Consider the following 16,710-nt stretch of genomic DNA (forward strand, 5'->3'; position numbering starts at 1 on the left):
ACTTTCATTATTCTGAAGGAAGATATAAACCTTCAAAACCCTACCAACAATTTCTAGTCCAATTTTCTATATAAAAATTAAAAAGCTAACTTCCTCACAACACTAAATAGAATTTAAAAACTAACAAGACTAAATTAGATAATCAAAATATAAACAGTGTAACTAATCAAAACGATTCACTGGTGCAACAAATACTTGAACAAAGAAGAAAACCACCAAGCATTCTAATCAATTATATGGTTCATTGTTTTGCATACTTTAATCTCCACGTTCTGCACAGTAAATTATTATATAGTTGATTTCATGGACTGTTTAAACTTTGTAACATTACATTAGCAATTCAAACATTATCCTTTCTAAACCAAATCTGCAGCCCTAATCAATTTTTTTTTTTCAGGAAAAGAAAAGGACACCTTTTTAAGATATATTCCATAGCAGTAGAAACATCTTGGTATTTCAAAATATTTACAAAGAACCCTGCTGATCCTGTGCATTTCGCTGAGGTGCTACCTGTACCCAGACTTCATCATCAGAAAAAGAACTTGAACTTCCTGACTCAGAGTCCAGTTCACTGAATCCATCTAAGTCCCATTCAGTACTAGACTCACTCCGTGCATCATCTTCCTCAGTGATGAAACTCTGACCAGGTTCAAGGCAGGAAGGATAAACACGAGCACAGAGGCAAATAAAGCCAGAGTCAAACTGCAAAAGACCTAACATGGTACCTATATTAATCCACTGGTCTTCCCTAGTATCATATTCATACACAGTCACCCGGTTTTTTTTCCATTGTGGGGTTGTAGAGGTGATGAGGAGCAACTTTTGGCCATGATTGACAATCTGATAGTTGTGGGTCTCAGAGTCCAGGGGAATATTACTAATCCGCCTCCATTCTCCCCTGGCTGGGTTATACACCTTCATGACTGGGATGTCACAGATACAATAGATCTCATCATTGAAGACACAGGCTTCCTGAAAGTCACTGCGTTTAAGAGAAGCACAGTTCAGCCACATATTATGGCTAGGATCATAGCAGAGCATGCGCTTACTGTTCACAGCATAAAGATAGTTCTGAACCACTATTAGTTCAAAGGAATAGAAGGAATGGGGTACAGGAGCCACTAAGGCCCACTGGTTCCTCTGAACACTGTAGCATTCCACTTCCTTTAATTTAACTCCAGTAATAGGGTCCCGCCCACCCAAAATGTAAATGTAGCCATTGAGGTATGCCACGTCCATGCCCTCACGGCAGAGCAGGCGGTCAGCAAGTTGCTGCCAACTGTTCTGGGCTGGTTTATACACCCAGAGGTCCTTCCTGGGCTGGGCGGCCAGATAGATGTCATGGTCTGGAGAGACACAGACAGCTGAGGAGGTGACAGTCTTAGTGTGAGCCAAGCTGGTCAAAGGTGATGGCATTGTGTAAATGTCCCCTGAGTATGGGTCATAGCACAGAAAGGGATCTCTGGGATGTCCAAAGAAGATCACCATCTCCTTGGCACACATACCCAGCCTCTGAGGTGGATTTTCTGCCATCGACACAACAGAGCTGCCGCCGCTGCTGCTCTCTGGCTTTGGCACCAGAGACTTGTACAACATGTCACCATATCGCATCTGCAGGGCTCCTTCGATAAGGTCCAGACAGTATTTCCTCACAATGGGCTTGGTCAGCAGTCCTTCCAGGTAATCCTGATCTTCATCGGTGAAGTGTGTCCAGCGGACACACTTGAAGACTTCTGCAGCGCTGGGACCCCGCTCCTTGGGAGCCGCCTCCAACCACTGCACCGCCACGTGGCACACTGTCCGCTCACTCTCGACGTCTAGACTGTCCAGGCGCAGGACGGCCAGCAGTTGGGCCAGGGTCAGATCTGCCAGAGACTCCTCCCGAATCGAACCCATGCGGCTGAGCTGCTTGAAGTTGTGGGCTATAAACGACTGGGCCTGTGATCGCAGCTTGTGATGGTCGAAGGCGTCGGCGAACTTCAGGATGGCCGTGCAGTTGGCCAGGTCAAGGCGGCGAGCTAGGAAGGAGGCACAGGCTTCACGCACATACTCGAGCTGCAGCATGTCGGAGGCGGCGTACAGGCGCTGCACGTTGGCCTCACTTAATGACACACGACCCGTGTAGCAGTAATCGACCAGCACCTCGAAGGACTCGGCATCCACATCGTGCATGGTCACGTTCGTCTGGTGACTCTCGTACATGCCGCCGGTGAACATGCTCTTGAAGTAGGGACACGCGGCAGCCAGCACGTTACGATTGCAGGAAAAAAGGCGGCCCGTGCCAGGCCCGCTGCCAGGAGTGACCACCTCGATGGTCACATCACAGAGCAGCCGCGCGTCGTAGAAGGACTTGAGCTGGGCCAGCAGGGCTGCGGAATGGGCCGTGTCCTTTAGCTCCTCCGGGCCCGTGAAAAAAGCCGAAACCGAGGGCTTGGAAAGCCTCTTGGGCCGCCTTCCGCCGCGGGGACTGGCGAGGCGGCGAGAGCGCGGAGCTTCTTCCCGGGACTGCATGGTGGAGATGCTGGCGGGGAGCTGAGGACGAGTACGGAGGCAAGGACCGGGCTCTGGCGCCTCCTCACCCTCTGCTCGCTGACGCTAAGACCGCGGTGTCCCTAAAGAGACTGCGCGGGGGCCGCGCTGACCTAACTCAACCCTACGCCGCGGTGCCGCCTCTCTTTAACGCGTAGACAGTGCCTGACTCACCCGTTTCCAGTTCCGCGCCCTTTCTCCGCCTCAGCTCGCACTCACAGGACCCACTGGCTAGAACCGAGCGATCCGCCACCGCCGCGCTGGCAATACCGGTAGGCGTCCAGGAGAACTACGGCTCCCAGGTTGCCTTCCGCGCCTCGAGGTACGCCGCGGCCCTCCGGTCTCTGCCGCTTAGGCGGCTTCACAGAAACCGCTTTGCATGTTGGGAGTAGTAGTTCGAGTAATATCGCGAGGCTTCTGGGGGATGACTGCTTTGACTAACAGAATTAGGAAGCATTTATTCTCCTGGATTTGACAGTTTAGAGCTGTGGGTTTGAACTCCACAGTAGAAGCCCCGTTTTAGTATTCATTAGTTGTGTAACTTTTCTCTGAGAACTTTTCCCTCTTTGCAAAATGGGGATAATAGTATTTCATAGGATTGTGTGAGGATGAAATGAGATAAACTGCGAAGGACCTAGAACGCTTCAATAAATATTTGTTGATTAGAACAATAATTAAGTGCTTACACTGTGCCTAAAATGTAAAGGTTCAATAAGTGTTGGCTTTTCTTTTAGAATTTATGAAAAATGAGGCACCCACTTATTTGAAACCATGAACAATTTCTGCAAAGAAAACTTCCAGTGTTTAATGTTGCTTCTTTTCAAAGGTTCTGAAGTGTATTACAATATTATTTATTTTAGGCTGCATTGGGTCTTCATTGCTGCACCTGGGCTTTCTCTAGTTGCCGCGAGCAGGGGCTACTCTTTGTTATAGTGCGTGGGCTTCTCATTGTGGTGGCTTCTGTTGCAGATCACGGGCTCTAGGCACGCGGGCTCAGTACTTGTGGCTCACAGGCTCTAGAGCTTCGGCTCAGTAGTTGTGGCGCACAGGCTTAGTTGCTCCTGTGGCATGTAGGATCTTGGCGGACCAGGGCTTGAACCGGTGTCCCCTGAATTGGCAGGCTGATTCTTTTTTTAAATAAATAAATAAATTTATTTATTGGCTGTGTTGGGTCCTTGGTGCTGCACGTGGGCCTTCTCTAGTTGCGGTGAGCGGGGGCTACTCTTCGTTGTGGTGCATGGGCTTCTCATTTTGGTGGCTTCTCGTTGCAGAGTATGGGCTCTAGGCGTGCGGGCTTCAGTAGTTGTGGCACATGGGCTCTAGAGCGCAGGCTCAGTAGTTGTGGCGCACGGGTTTAGTTGCTCCGCGGCATGTGGGATCTTCCAGGATCAGGGCTGAAACCCGCGTCCCCTGCATTCGCAGGCGGATTCTTAACCACTGCCCCACCAGGGAAGTCCTGAAGTGTATTACAGTATTTTCATTACTAAACAATATGTAGGTTCATTAGGATGTCTTAGACAAAGATGAGGTCTTAGAGAACAGCATTCATAGATGGCCTTAAATATGCAAATCAGGCATATTCATAGACAGGGTGGCATCTCACCAAATCAACACTTCATCTTCTGGGGAGCAAGCCTATTTTTATAACTTCTTAATAGGAGTATTACACTACTTTCATTTATTTCCACAAATCAGTTGAAGATTCTGGAATTGTCTTTATTAAGGCGTTTTAATGAGAGTTTTAAATTAAAATATTGTTTTTTTGTTTGTTTCAAATATTTATTTATTTTTGTTTTTGGCTGCATCGGGTCTGAGATGCGGCACGTGGGATCTTTTGTTGCAGCGCACAGGCTTCTCTCTCTAGTTGTGGCGCTCGGGCTCCAGAGTGCATGGGCTCAGTAGTTGCAGTGTGCGGGCTTAGTTGCCCTGCAGCATTTGGGATCTTAGTTCCCCAACCAGGGATCGAACCCATGTCCCCTGCATTGGAAGGCAGAGTCTTAACCACTGGACCACCAGGGAAGTCCCAAAATTAAAATATTTAAACAAATGTACCTTGTATTGTACAAAAGCCCAAGATCCTCAAAACTTGGTATTCATACATGCTCTGACATTCCTTGAAATAATATAGTAGTTTATGCTTTACAAAAGTTATATATATATATATGTACTGATCAACATTTAAATATTCAAAATCAAGGGCTTAGAGATTTTTTTAAGTTAGAGATCTTTTATTTAAAAACCAGACTGCTCCTGGGACTTCCCTGGTGGCAAAGCAGGTGCCACAGAGCAACTAAGCCCGTGCACCACAACTACTGAGCCTGTGCTCTAGAGCCCGTGAGCCACAACTACTGAAGCCCGTGCACCTAGAGCCTGCGCTCCGCAACAAGAGAAGCCACCGCAATGAGAAGCCTGCACACTGCAATGAAGAGTAGTCCCCGCTCGCTGCAACAAGAGAAAGCCCGCGCACAGCAACGAAGACCCAATGCAGCCAAAAAAATAAAAACAAAAAAACCCCAGACTGCTCCTGCTGCTAGTTTGCCATGTGTTACCATAACCTAATGAATGAAATCTTTAGTATTATTACATGAGTAGGTGGATAACATATAGCAGAATAACTCTCAAATTGTTTTTCTCTCTTTTCTGATTAGCTGATGAGGGTCTAATGGAAATATTCCAAGATAGAGACATTAAGCTAAGTGGGGCTCTGGGCTCCAAAATCTCTTCTGTACCTTCATTGGGTATCCTTCAGGTACACCAGAGACAATTAAGTCATTAGTAACACCGATTGCTTTCTCTCCTGCACTAACACCAGCTGGGGGAAAAGCAATTAAAACAATTTTTTTAAGTTGATAAAATATACTTAACATAAAGGTTACCATTTTAACAATTTTTAAATTGTTCATTGCTTTGGCATTAAGTATATTCACACTGTTTTGTTTTGTTTTCTTTTTAATTTTATTTATTTATTTTTGGCTGCGTTGGGTCTTCGTTGCTGCGCGTGGGCTTTCTCTAGTTGCGGCGAGCCGGGGCTACTCTTCGTTGCGGTGTGCGGGCTTCTCATTGCAGTGGCTTCTCTCATTGTGGAGCACGGGCTCTAGATGCGTGGGCTTCAGTAGTTGCGGCACGAGGGCTCAGTAGTTGTGGCTCACGGGCTCTAGAGCACAGGCTCAGTAGTTGTGGCACACGAGCTTAGTTGCTCCGCGGCATGTGGGATCTTCCCGGACCAGGGATCGAACCCGTGTCCCCTGCGTTGGCAGGCGGATTCTCAACCACTGCGCCACCGGGGAAGGCCATTCACACTGTTTTGCCACCATCACTCTACCACCCATCTCTAGAACTCTTTATATCTTGCAAAACTGAAACTTTGTACCCATTCATAATAACTCTTTCTTCCTCCCCCAAATCCCTGGTAACTACCATTCTACTTTCTGTCTCTTTGAATTTGACTACTCTAGGTACTTAATATAAGTTCAATGATTAATTTTTATCTTCCTCATATCTGCCCATACTTTGTTATTTGGTTTAGATTACCTTTCACAGAACCCAAAATATTTAGTGGGTACTGTGCTCTAAGCTCTAGAATAGTGCTATCACAATCTTTGTACAATGTTGTAACTATTTTATGTCTGCCCTGACTCATCCGGTATCCAGAAGCCAAGGGTAGCTCTTGAGTACTTGAAATGTGGCCAGTGGCCCAAGGAACTGAATTTTTAAATTTAGAAACACCGCATTGTTATCAGTGAAATTCAGTGGCGAAAGGAAAGTCTTCTCAACAAATGGTGTTGGAACAACTGGATCACAATGTGAAAAAAAAAAATCTTGACCCCTGCCTTATACCATAAACTAAAATTAAATTGAGATGGGTCTTAATGTTAAATTGAAAACTTAAATAGAAAAGGGAAAATGATAAACCTGCTAAAAGAAAACATAAACCTATCTCTGTAACTTTGAGGTAGGCAGATTTCTTAGGCCACAAAAAAAACAGTAATCTTTTAAAAAAATTAATAAATTGAACCTCAACAAGATTACAAGCTTTTGCCCATCAAAAAAGCAGTGAAAACAAAATAAAAAGGCAAGCCAGAGACTAGGAAAAAATATTCGTAATACATACACCCCATAAACATATGAAAAGCTGCTCAATGTCATTCATCATCACATGAATGCAAATTTAAGTCACAATGAGAAAACACTGCATACCCACTAAAATGGCTAAACTTAAAAAGATCAACAATACTAAATGTTGGTGATGATAGGGAGCCATTGGAAACCTCATATATTAATACTATGACTATAAATTGATATATCCACTTTTAAAAACTGTTTGGTAGTTTCTTTGAATGTTAAATGCCCAACAATTTCATTCCTAGGCATTTGCCCAAGGGAAATTAAAACATGTCTACAAAAGACCTGTGCAAGGATGTTCATAGTAGCTTTATCCATAATAGCCAAAACTGGAAATAATCCAAATGTGCATCAATAGAAGAATGAAAAAAATGAATTGTAGTATATCCATACAGTGTGATACTACTTAGAAATAACAAAGAAACAACCCTCGATACCTGCAATATTGTAAATGAGTATCAAAACTTTTGAACAAAGAAGCCAGATATACAGGAGTACATACTGTATGACCATTCATGTGAAGTTCCAGAACAGTAAAATAAGCTATGGTGAATAAAAATCATAATAGAGGTTGCCACTGTTGGGGGAGGGGGAGTTGGCAGATTACTGGACTGATCGGAAAGGAACACAAGGAAACTTTCAGAGGCAGTGGAAATGTTCTCTTCTTGAATGGGCAGGCAGTTACAAGGGTGTATGCAATTGTCAAACTCAGTTAACTCAACTGTAAATGCAATTATCACAAAATGAATACACCCTTGTAACTTCCACTCAGGTCCAGATATAGAACATTACCAGCATCCCAAAAGCTCCACCCCTGCCAACACATGTCTTCCTAATCACTGTTGCCCCCAACACTAGAGTCTATGATTTTAAAAATAATTTCTTTTAATTTTTAGTTGACTGTAGTAGTTTGTGATCCTAGGTCCCTTGACTCAATTTCAAATTCAATTTTAAAATATCTCTAAGGTTTATTTTTTAAATAAAGTTTGTTACTTCTTAATATTCTAAAGGTATTGTGCATATGAGGCAATAAACTTTGGCTTTCCAGATTTTTTACAAGAACCCTGATTTATCTTTGGCTTATATAAATAAATAAATAAATAAATAAATAAATTTATATTAAAAAAAAAGAGACAGAGCTAGAAGCAAGTCTTTTTACAACCTAATATCAAAAGTGACAATCCCACCACTTCTATTGTATTCTACTTGTTAGAAAATAGTCAATAAATCTGGTCCACATTCAAGGGGAGATTATACAAGTGCATGAAATGCCAGGAACAGGGTCACTGGGGTCATTTCAGAAGCTGTCTTGCACAATGAGAAATCAAATGTTTATATGATGCCAAAGTATTACCCCACAGATTACATACTGATTATTAAGGAAAGCATGTACCATCATTACAATGGAGAGGTTTGACAGTTTTCAAACTTAGCATCACTAATAGTGGAACTTCCTGATATGATACAGTATCACAACATCACCTGTGAAGTAGTCTTACCAAATGTGTTTAATCTGAATTTAATTAATCTTTAGACATAATTTTACTTTATAGGACATTAAGGGGATAGATGAAAGTTACCAACAGCATGAGGAAGCAGCCAGGCAAATTTAGAATGTAGACTATTCTACAAAACAACCTTGTGGGACTCTTCAAAAGGTCAATGTCATATGGAAAAACACTTGGGGGATTAATCCAAAAACTAAAGAGATACTGGCAAATGTAATGTGTGAGTCTTGGTTGGATCCTGGATTGGACAAAACAAACAAAAACAGCTAAAAAAAGACATTTTGGGGATAACTGAAGAAATTTTGATATGTAATAGCTATTAGATCATATTATATAATTATTATATTATTATTATTATTATTATTGATATACAATCGGTGTGATAATGGAGTTATAATTTTGTATGAGAATGTCCTTTTTCCTAGGCTGTGATGAAATATTTAGGAGTAGTGTTATAAGATCTGCAACTAACTTTTAAATAGTCCAGCAACCACTGTGTGTGTGTGTGTTTGTACAGAGAAAGAAAAAAAGCAAATGTGGCAAAATATTAACAATGGTTGAATCTATACGATAAAATATTCATTGAACTGTTTCTTAAAAATTATTTTAAAAACTTTTCTGTGTGCTTGAAAATTTTCAAAATAAAAATTTGGGAAAAAATTTCTCTCATCTTTACCTCCAAATAATTCAATTGGTCTTAAAACTCTATTTTAATTAGTCTTTCCTGGCATACAGTTCCTCTCTGAGGAACTGTCTAAAATAACAACCGCTCTCTTTTCTACTCAAGAAACTTCCCGAGAAAAATTACTAAATACAGCATGCCACTTTGAATTAGAGTTGGTGACTTATATTTTGGCTCCCTGCTCAGCTGGAAGTTCTGTAAGGTTAAGGACTAGGTTTTATATATCACGGCACAAAACCGACATCAGTGAATTACTCATATTACACCACATCTGTTGATGCTTGTTAAGTCAAAGAACAATAAGAAATAGAATCCAAGCAGAGAGTCTGCTTTAAATATTGACTTGTAGTTTGTACACTACAGAGTTCATTCAGCTCTCCAAGAGCTCTACCATCTGTATCCTAGAGATGCTCATTGTTATCAACTCATATTCTTCACAACTTTTATTTACTTTTTTATTTAAAAGTAGCAGTTTAAGTCCTAACTTTAACATGATTAATAGTACTTTGTCTTTAAATAGGAGTTTACAAACAAGTTTATAAATTTATATCACTAAATTTTACCACGGGCAAAGTCCTGAAGTAACAGATGTGAAATGTGTTTAATTTATAGATGGTTTAAAAAAAAGGCGTATAAAGAGAACAAATGATCTGTCCTACATCACATAGTCAATTCTCAATACTTTATTTCTCTTTTCAACAATGCATGCTTTGTTTCTACTTGAAGAGCTGGATTGTGCTTTACAGGAAACCTAAAATAAACTTAGGTCAAGAAATGTGACTGGATTCATTAAAAAATATTTTTGTGAGTACCATGTATTTTTAGCTGCTCTTTATCACCTTTCATAAAGATTTCCCTACCTCGGTCTGCTTCTTGACATAGGTCCATTTCATTTATATAATAATAAATTATAAATCAGTATTTATTTTGCTGATTTAAGGTTTTCATCCAAAAATTCATTAATGGTTTCTTCATCCGCTGATTGAAGCAATCTCTGAATTAGCTGATCCAGGCACTTCTCCCCACATAAAAATTCCTGGTGAAAGAGAGTTACTATGAAAACCTGATTACTAGAAATAAAGGAGGAACAAAACAAAGAATTAAGCATACATTTATTTCATTTCTTTGAAGTCATTATTTAATAGCAACAAAGGATTACTAATCCACAATATAAGGAACACAATTGCTAACTTGGGAGGATCCCTAGTTAATTTTGCCTTTTAATGTAAAACGTGAATCCTAAAGAGTAAATGGAATTAAACTCTTTCTTAAATTGTTTAAATTAGCATTTTTAAATTAGCCAACCGTCCAAATTCAAATTATTTAATCCGTAAGTGGTTTATAATAGTTCTGTTTTTTCTTAAATTAGAAATACAGTGGTTTTAAAATCTAGAAGTCCTGTGTAACTGAAAAATATTTATACTGAAATATTTCGGGGACAAGTGTCTTGAGGTCTGCAACTTGCTTTCCAATGGTTCAGTAGCAACACAGGTGTATCTATAGAGAGAAAGGGGAAGTGGAGGAGAAACAGAAGGCAAACATAACAAAATGTTCACAACTGTTGCATCTAGGTATAGGGTATATATGGACTAGTCTTTAAACATGTGTGCTTGACATTTCAAAATAAAAAATTGGGGAAAAAACCTCTCTCATGTTAACCTCCAAATAATTCCATCGGGTGGAAACTGTTTCAGTTAAGACTTCCCTGAGGTTTCTCTCTGAGAAACGAGTAAAATAATGACTTCAAGTACCTTTCTTGTGTTATAAAGGTTCTGTGTAATAGAGTTGTTGGGATTAGTGAATTAGCACAGCCTCCTATTCTGGAAATGCTAAAAACCCAGACATTGGCTTAATAGAAATATCTTAATGTTGGCATCTGGAACATAGAACATTTAAAGTTTAGATGTAGGCATGAACTAATCTTATATTTAGTCTTTCTTGAATGGTCTGGAAGTTAAATTTCAGGTTAAGTGTACACATTTCTCTTTCAAATTAAACTGTAGGGGAAAAGATATGCCTTACTATCTTTGTATTCCACAAAACACCAGCATATAGTAAGATGTCGAATTAAACTTTAAAATTAAACAGAAAGCAAGAGCACTATGATGAAATTTTAAAATTAAGATTTATACCATTTTGAACATAATATGAAAATTGCTTATAAAATTAGTGTGCCTGTAAGCTCAAATTATTATGACTATTGCCAATGTGATTTCATCATCTGGAAATTATGTTAAAAGGATTATTACTCTTATTGATAATCACATCACATTTAGAGTTCAATTGGATTAACCAGAGTGCTAGCGATACAAAGATCAAAGATGAAGGAGCTGGGGCTTCCCTGGTGGTGCAGTGGTTAAGAATCCACCTGCCAATGCAAGGGGACATGGGTTCAATCCCTGGTCCAGGAAGATCCCACATGCTGCGGAGCAACTAAGCCCATGCGCCACAACTACTGAGCCGGCGCTCTAGGGCCCGCGAGCCACAACTACTGAGCCTGCGTGCTACAACTACTGAAGCCCGTGTGCCTAGGGCCCGTGCTCTGCAACAAGAGAAGCCACCGCAATGAGAAGCCTGTGCGCCGCAACGAAGAGTAGCCCCTGCTCGCGGCAACTAGAGAAAGCCCGCACGCAGCAATGAAGACCCAATGCAGCCAAAAATTAAAAAAAAAAAAAAGATGAAGGAGCTGTAGTTCCCAGCTTTCAGAAGCTCACAATCTAGTGGGAGACCTAGGTAATACATAAGCATAATACAGTGCAAGAAATTAAAAAATAAAGGAAGAAAAATTTGAATTAGGTCTTAAAAAGAGAACAGTATTTCTCCAAATACAGACAAACAGAGCATTTCAGTCAAAAGAATGAATATGAAGAAAGGAACGGAAACAAAATACATTGAAAGCCCAGGACAAGGGTAAATTTCCAGTGTAACTGGAATACAGGGCAGGAGATAGGCTGATGCTAAGGAATCTGCACAAGAACTTTGGGAAACAGAATAAAAATACAAAATAATATATTACATGGTAGTCTGTGCTTATTATCTAGATAAATACAAATACAAATAAAATTAGCTACAAGGGAATTCATAATAAGCATCCTGAGTGACCTCAGAGAACCCAAGGGCAGGAATGTACAAGGCTGCTGCCACCACCCTGGGAATGAAGCGGGGCCTTAGGAATAAATGAATGTGGGGATTCATATTATCAGGATTCTTTGCATCCAGTTCTCCCATTTTTGCTCCTTTCAATATATCAGCTTCATTCTTCTCTCACTGAAGACTGCTTTCTCCCCATGGCTGGAAATGTGGCTTCTAACCTCTTGTAAGCTTTACATATTTCAGCTTCATCCACCAAGAGAATGAGCATCTTTGTCTCTAGTTTAAAAATCCTGGGAAGAAACTCATTGACTGGGGCTTGTTTGGATTCCCCCCCTTCAACAAATCAATTATTTTCTTGGGTCAAAATCATGATCATGTAGGAACATAGCAGCTCCGTCAGGAACTATGTGGACGGAGTAGGGAGAAGGCCAGGTATTACGTTATTAATATGTAATACGTCATTAACGTATTACTGTCAGTGATCCCGACGACATGGGATTTAGTTAGGTGAAAGTTCAAACCAAACTGACAGAGCAGGGAGGAGGCCAGGTTCTAGAATAAGGGAGGAGAGCTGCACAGAGTCCCACAGGCACCCACTTTCCTTCCTCTCCACTCCTTCCATTCTGTCCTGTGGCGGCTGCCCTGGAGTTAAGGCCTTCATCACTTTTCCGGCCTCATCTGCAACTCTTCAGTTCCTAAATTATTCAGTCCGACTCGTCTCTTTCCTGTCCTGCATACAGATTTTAATGTTTCACTGCAACATTTTTTTAATACCATTTTCAAACTCTTCCCCTTCACTAATATGGAGCATTTTCTTTCTTTCCAATAAGTTGCTTAGTGATTCGTACAGCATACCAGTATGATTGTCCTTATTCTTTCTGAGTCTGGCATGCTAGTTTAGTTAGATAACATGTTAGTATTTAGGCCAAAGTCAGATATTTTATAACTATAAAAGCCAGTTAATCTGCCTCTGTTTCATGACTGAATACTATGCTGAGCACCTATGTGCTATTCTGAAAAGTATTACTGGTCATGAGAATGTGGCTGTCTCATGGAAAACCATCACCACCACGAGAAAAACAACTGAAAGACTATGGTGTAATTAGAACAGTATGGCCAAACATGTTTGGTTATTACTGTGTGTTTCCTGAGGAAACGGAAGCTAGTAAATACTTTCTTTTTCAACAAGGCTATGATATTCTTATGCAAGACGGCTTTAAATTGCTGCAAAGACAGAGGAAGTGGCAAAAGATACAGCGAAATTTCTAAATATGTTAAAAACACAGACATTTCCGGTGTAAAACTAGGACTTTAGTTTTGTGTACAGAATGAGACAGGATCAAGTGAAAGAAGCCCGAGGTATCACACAGCACCAAGGACAAGGATCAAAACCTTCTCCCTTCTGCCTTGTCCACAATGTCCTTTATGGGAACCAGTTCACTTTCCCCTTCAATGGAAGGAAAAAAATTTTTTCTGTGCTTCATCATTAATGTATTACTGTCAGTGATCCCGACAACATGGGGTTTAGTTAGGTGACTGTTCAAACCAAACCGACAGGGTCTTTTCCCCCCAACAGAATCATTGTAACACCTGAATATAATGATACACATTGTGGTAGGCAGAATTCTAAGATGCCCCCTGGTGTACACACCTTGCAAAATTCCCTCCCTTAAGTGCAGGCAGAGCTGTGAATATGATGGACTATCATTCCAGTGATTAGATGGCTAATGAGTTGACTCTGAGTTAATCAAAAGGAAGAGTATCCAGGTGGGCCTGACCTAAACAGGTGAGCCCTTAAGAAGGCCATTCCTGCAAGAGATTCAATGGGAGAGGGCACACGGAGGGGACTAGACAGCAAGCAACTGTGGTCAGTCTTTGGGAGCTGAGAGCAGCACCCAGCTGATGACCAGCAAGAAAATGGAGGCTTCACTCCTACAACTCAAGGAAATGGAATTCTGCCGACAACCACCTGAGCTTGGAAGAGGACTCCAAGCTCCAGGAAGGCATGCAGCCTGGCCAGCACCTTTCAGCTTTGTGAGACCCAGAGCAGAGAACCCAGCTCTGTCGTGCCTGGCTTTCTGACCTACAGTAACTGTGAGATAATAAATAAGCATTACTGTAAGCCACTAAATTTGCAGTAATTTGGTAATCAGTAATAGAAAACTGATAGACATATACTGAAAATACATTAATACATTGTGATTACATAACAAAGAATTTGGAATTTCAAAGATAGCTGTTTCATACTGGCATAAAGACCATACTTCTTACTAGCAAACTAATAAAAATGTTTGCAAATTTGGGGTACTAATATAAACTATCTCAATGTTTTTAAATTACGTGGTAATATTTCAGAGATTACTCTCTAGAATTTGACTATAGTTTCTTTGAAAATCAAAGGCACATAAAGCATACTCATTGATATTACCTTAATATTACGAACTTCATATGCTATCCTGTGGTCAGTGACTCTATCCTGGGTGAAATTATATGTCCGAATTCTCTCTGACTGGGCTCTTGTTCCCACCTGTGCCATAACAAAAAGCAATTCATATTTTAACTTTACAATTACTTTTATTACAACAGAAAAAGTGCTTGTAAATGACTTTTCTATTTTAACAGTTTAAATCTTTTCTAAATTCATATATACAAAGTGACAAGGAATAAGAATGGGCAGAACTTATTAAGACTACAGGTCTGTAAAGCTTAGTTATAAGAATTAACGTCTCTTTGGTACCTCAAACTCCAAATATTTAAAACCAAATTATCTTTCTATCTCAGTCAGTTCTTCCTGCTGGTTTCTATAAATGACCCTACAATGTTCCCTTTGATCTAAGTAGGAAACCTGACATCCTACACTTTGACAAACATTTCATGGGAGCTTACTATCTGCCAGGCTTTGATATAGACCGTGAAAGGAACTTCAGCTCATCCCGTTCTCTAACTGCCCAATTCCAGTGGTTTCAAGGGTCTTTTATTCTATCCTGCCCTTTCCATTTCTACTATCTATCATTCAAGGGCTCGTAACTTTCATTACACTCCTGTAAAAATCTCCTGATGAATCTTCCATTTCTCTGCTTACACTGTGTTGCCCTGCTTAGTTTTCCTAAAGCCCAGCTTTCTGATAAATTTCCTTCTTTGGCTCCTTCTTGTCTACTAAGCAGACACAACTCAACTCAGTATTCAAGGTACTTCATAATGTGGCCAACTTTCCCAGCATGATGTCTGAAAATTATATGAACCTCTATAAGGCCACTTATTATACCATATCACAATTATGTGCAAGTCTGTTAACTCTGCTAAAACCGCATCTCAAGGGGTGCCCTTCCTTAACACTCTCCTACCATCTCTGTCTTTCCCGGTCCCAATGTGAAATATGTTATCTTCCTCCTTCGAAACCCCATGCACTTGGAATCTTCTTCACCGCACACCAGTTTGCCTTTTGCTGTGGTTATTTGTATTCCTAGTCTGCTCATCTGCCCTCCCTCCCCCCACATACAATGCACACAACACCCTCTCTCACTCACTTTCACTTTTTATTTTATTTTTTATTTTTATTTTTTTACCTTTTTTTTGAATTTTTGAATTTCAATTTATTTATTTATTTATTTATTTTTATACAGCAGGTTCTTATTAGTTATCTATTTCACTTTTTATTTTAAAATTTATTTTATTATTTATTTTTATTGAAGCATAGTTGCTACAATATTATATAAGTTACAGGTATCTTTCACTTTTTAAGATAAAAGAAAAAGATTGCTATAACTTACTTTCTAAAGCAAACAATATGAAACTAAACTCCTAAGTATGGCTGATCACCAGGGGAATGTTTTTAAATGAAAGATTCATTTGAAATGAAAACCTAACCTAAGATATACTGAATCGTGGATTATGTAGTTTTAAAACAGTCCCCAGGCCATCCATTCTGCAACCAGCCAGGTTTGGAAACTGCTATCCCAAGGCACCACAGTTACGCCTAGGATCCCATCCAGATCAATTATATCAGAATCTCTGGGGATGGGGCCTAGACATCTACAAAGCTCTCTAGGTGGTAAGTGGAACCAGGGTTGAGAACTTGGCATAATGCCTTCCATATAAAAGCTACTGTATATATTAGCTGAAGAAAAACTGCTAAGCGTCAGAAATATCTACTAAAAAATTTCACAAAGATGGACAAGTTAATTGGGAGACACGGAGGTCATTTCTGGCCTTTCAAACCAGACCACTGAAGACGACATATATGCCCACAATCTGCGTAAGGCCGATCTTGAATACTTACTTTGAAAATTACTGTGTGAAACATGTGATGCCCAAATGTCAAATGGCAAGTAAAACCCAATGTCTTTTATTAAATCAAATGTGGCAGAGCTGACAGTGTTTATGTTATCACTTAGCTGCCAAGAAGTAACACTTTGTAAATGAGCATTCCTATCTGCAAATGTGTATACTGATGCTGTGCCACAGACTGGGACTACCACAGATAGAGGATTAATAAATTATCCTGTCACTTTTACTACTTGCAAGTTAGAATGTGGGTAAGGGAAATGAGAAGGGCAAAAGTGTGAAAGACTAGGACATCTAGGTGAAAAGAATAATTAATGTTTAGTTTTATACAATTAATTTTCCTAACAGGCCACAAAAATCTTCCAAATTTACTGTAGTATAACTACCTGCAAATAACACAAAAGCACAGTTATTTCTGGGTTCCACTGTCTCTTCCAATTTCTCTCAAAGACAAAGTTTACCTTTTTAGAGTTTAAAATCATACAACCCTTT

At 40.1% G+C, this 16,710-nt stretch overlaps 2 protein-coding genes across 4 annotated transcripts in view; both read right to left on the bottom strand.

Moving 5' to 3' along the window:
- Positions 1 to 258: 258 nt before the first annotated feature.
- LOC133076302 (kelch repeat and BTB domain-containing protein 7) lies at positions 259 to 2,711 on the bottom strand. The gene has a single exon (XM_061170862.1). It carries the CDS (start codon positions 2,509 to 2,511, stop codon positions 466 to 468), a length of 2,046 nt encoding a protein of 681 aa, XP_061026845.1. The 5' UTR covers positions 2,512 to 2,711; the 3' UTR covers positions 259 to 465.
- A 6,843-nt stretch (positions 2,712 to 9,554) lies between these two features.
- MTRF1 (mitochondrial translation release factor 1) overlaps positions 9,555 to 16,710 on the bottom strand; it is a 44,792-nt gene continuing 37,636 nt past the window's right edge. For all 3 annotated transcript variants that reach the window (XM_061170766.1, XM_061170765.1, XM_061170767.1), the window contains 2 exons: positions 14,363 to 14,461; positions 9,555 to 9,877 (listed from right to left, as the gene is read on the bottom strand). In XM_061170766.1, coding sequence (XP_061026749.1) covers positions 9,764 to 9,877; positions 14,363 to 14,461 — 213 coding nt within the window. In that variant the 3' untranslated portion in view covers positions 9,555 to 9,763. The remainder of the gene's footprint in view (positions 9,878 to 14,362; positions 14,462 to 16,710) is intronic.

Source organism: Eubalaena glacialis, chromosome 16 (assembly GCF_028564815.1).
Source record: "Eubalaena glacialis isolate mEubGla1 chromosome 16, mEubGla1.1.hap2.+ XY, whole genome shotgun sequence".
Taxonomy (NCBI): domain Eukaryota; kingdom Metazoa; phylum Chordata; class Mammalia; order Artiodactyla; family Balaenidae; genus Eubalaena; species Eubalaena glacialis.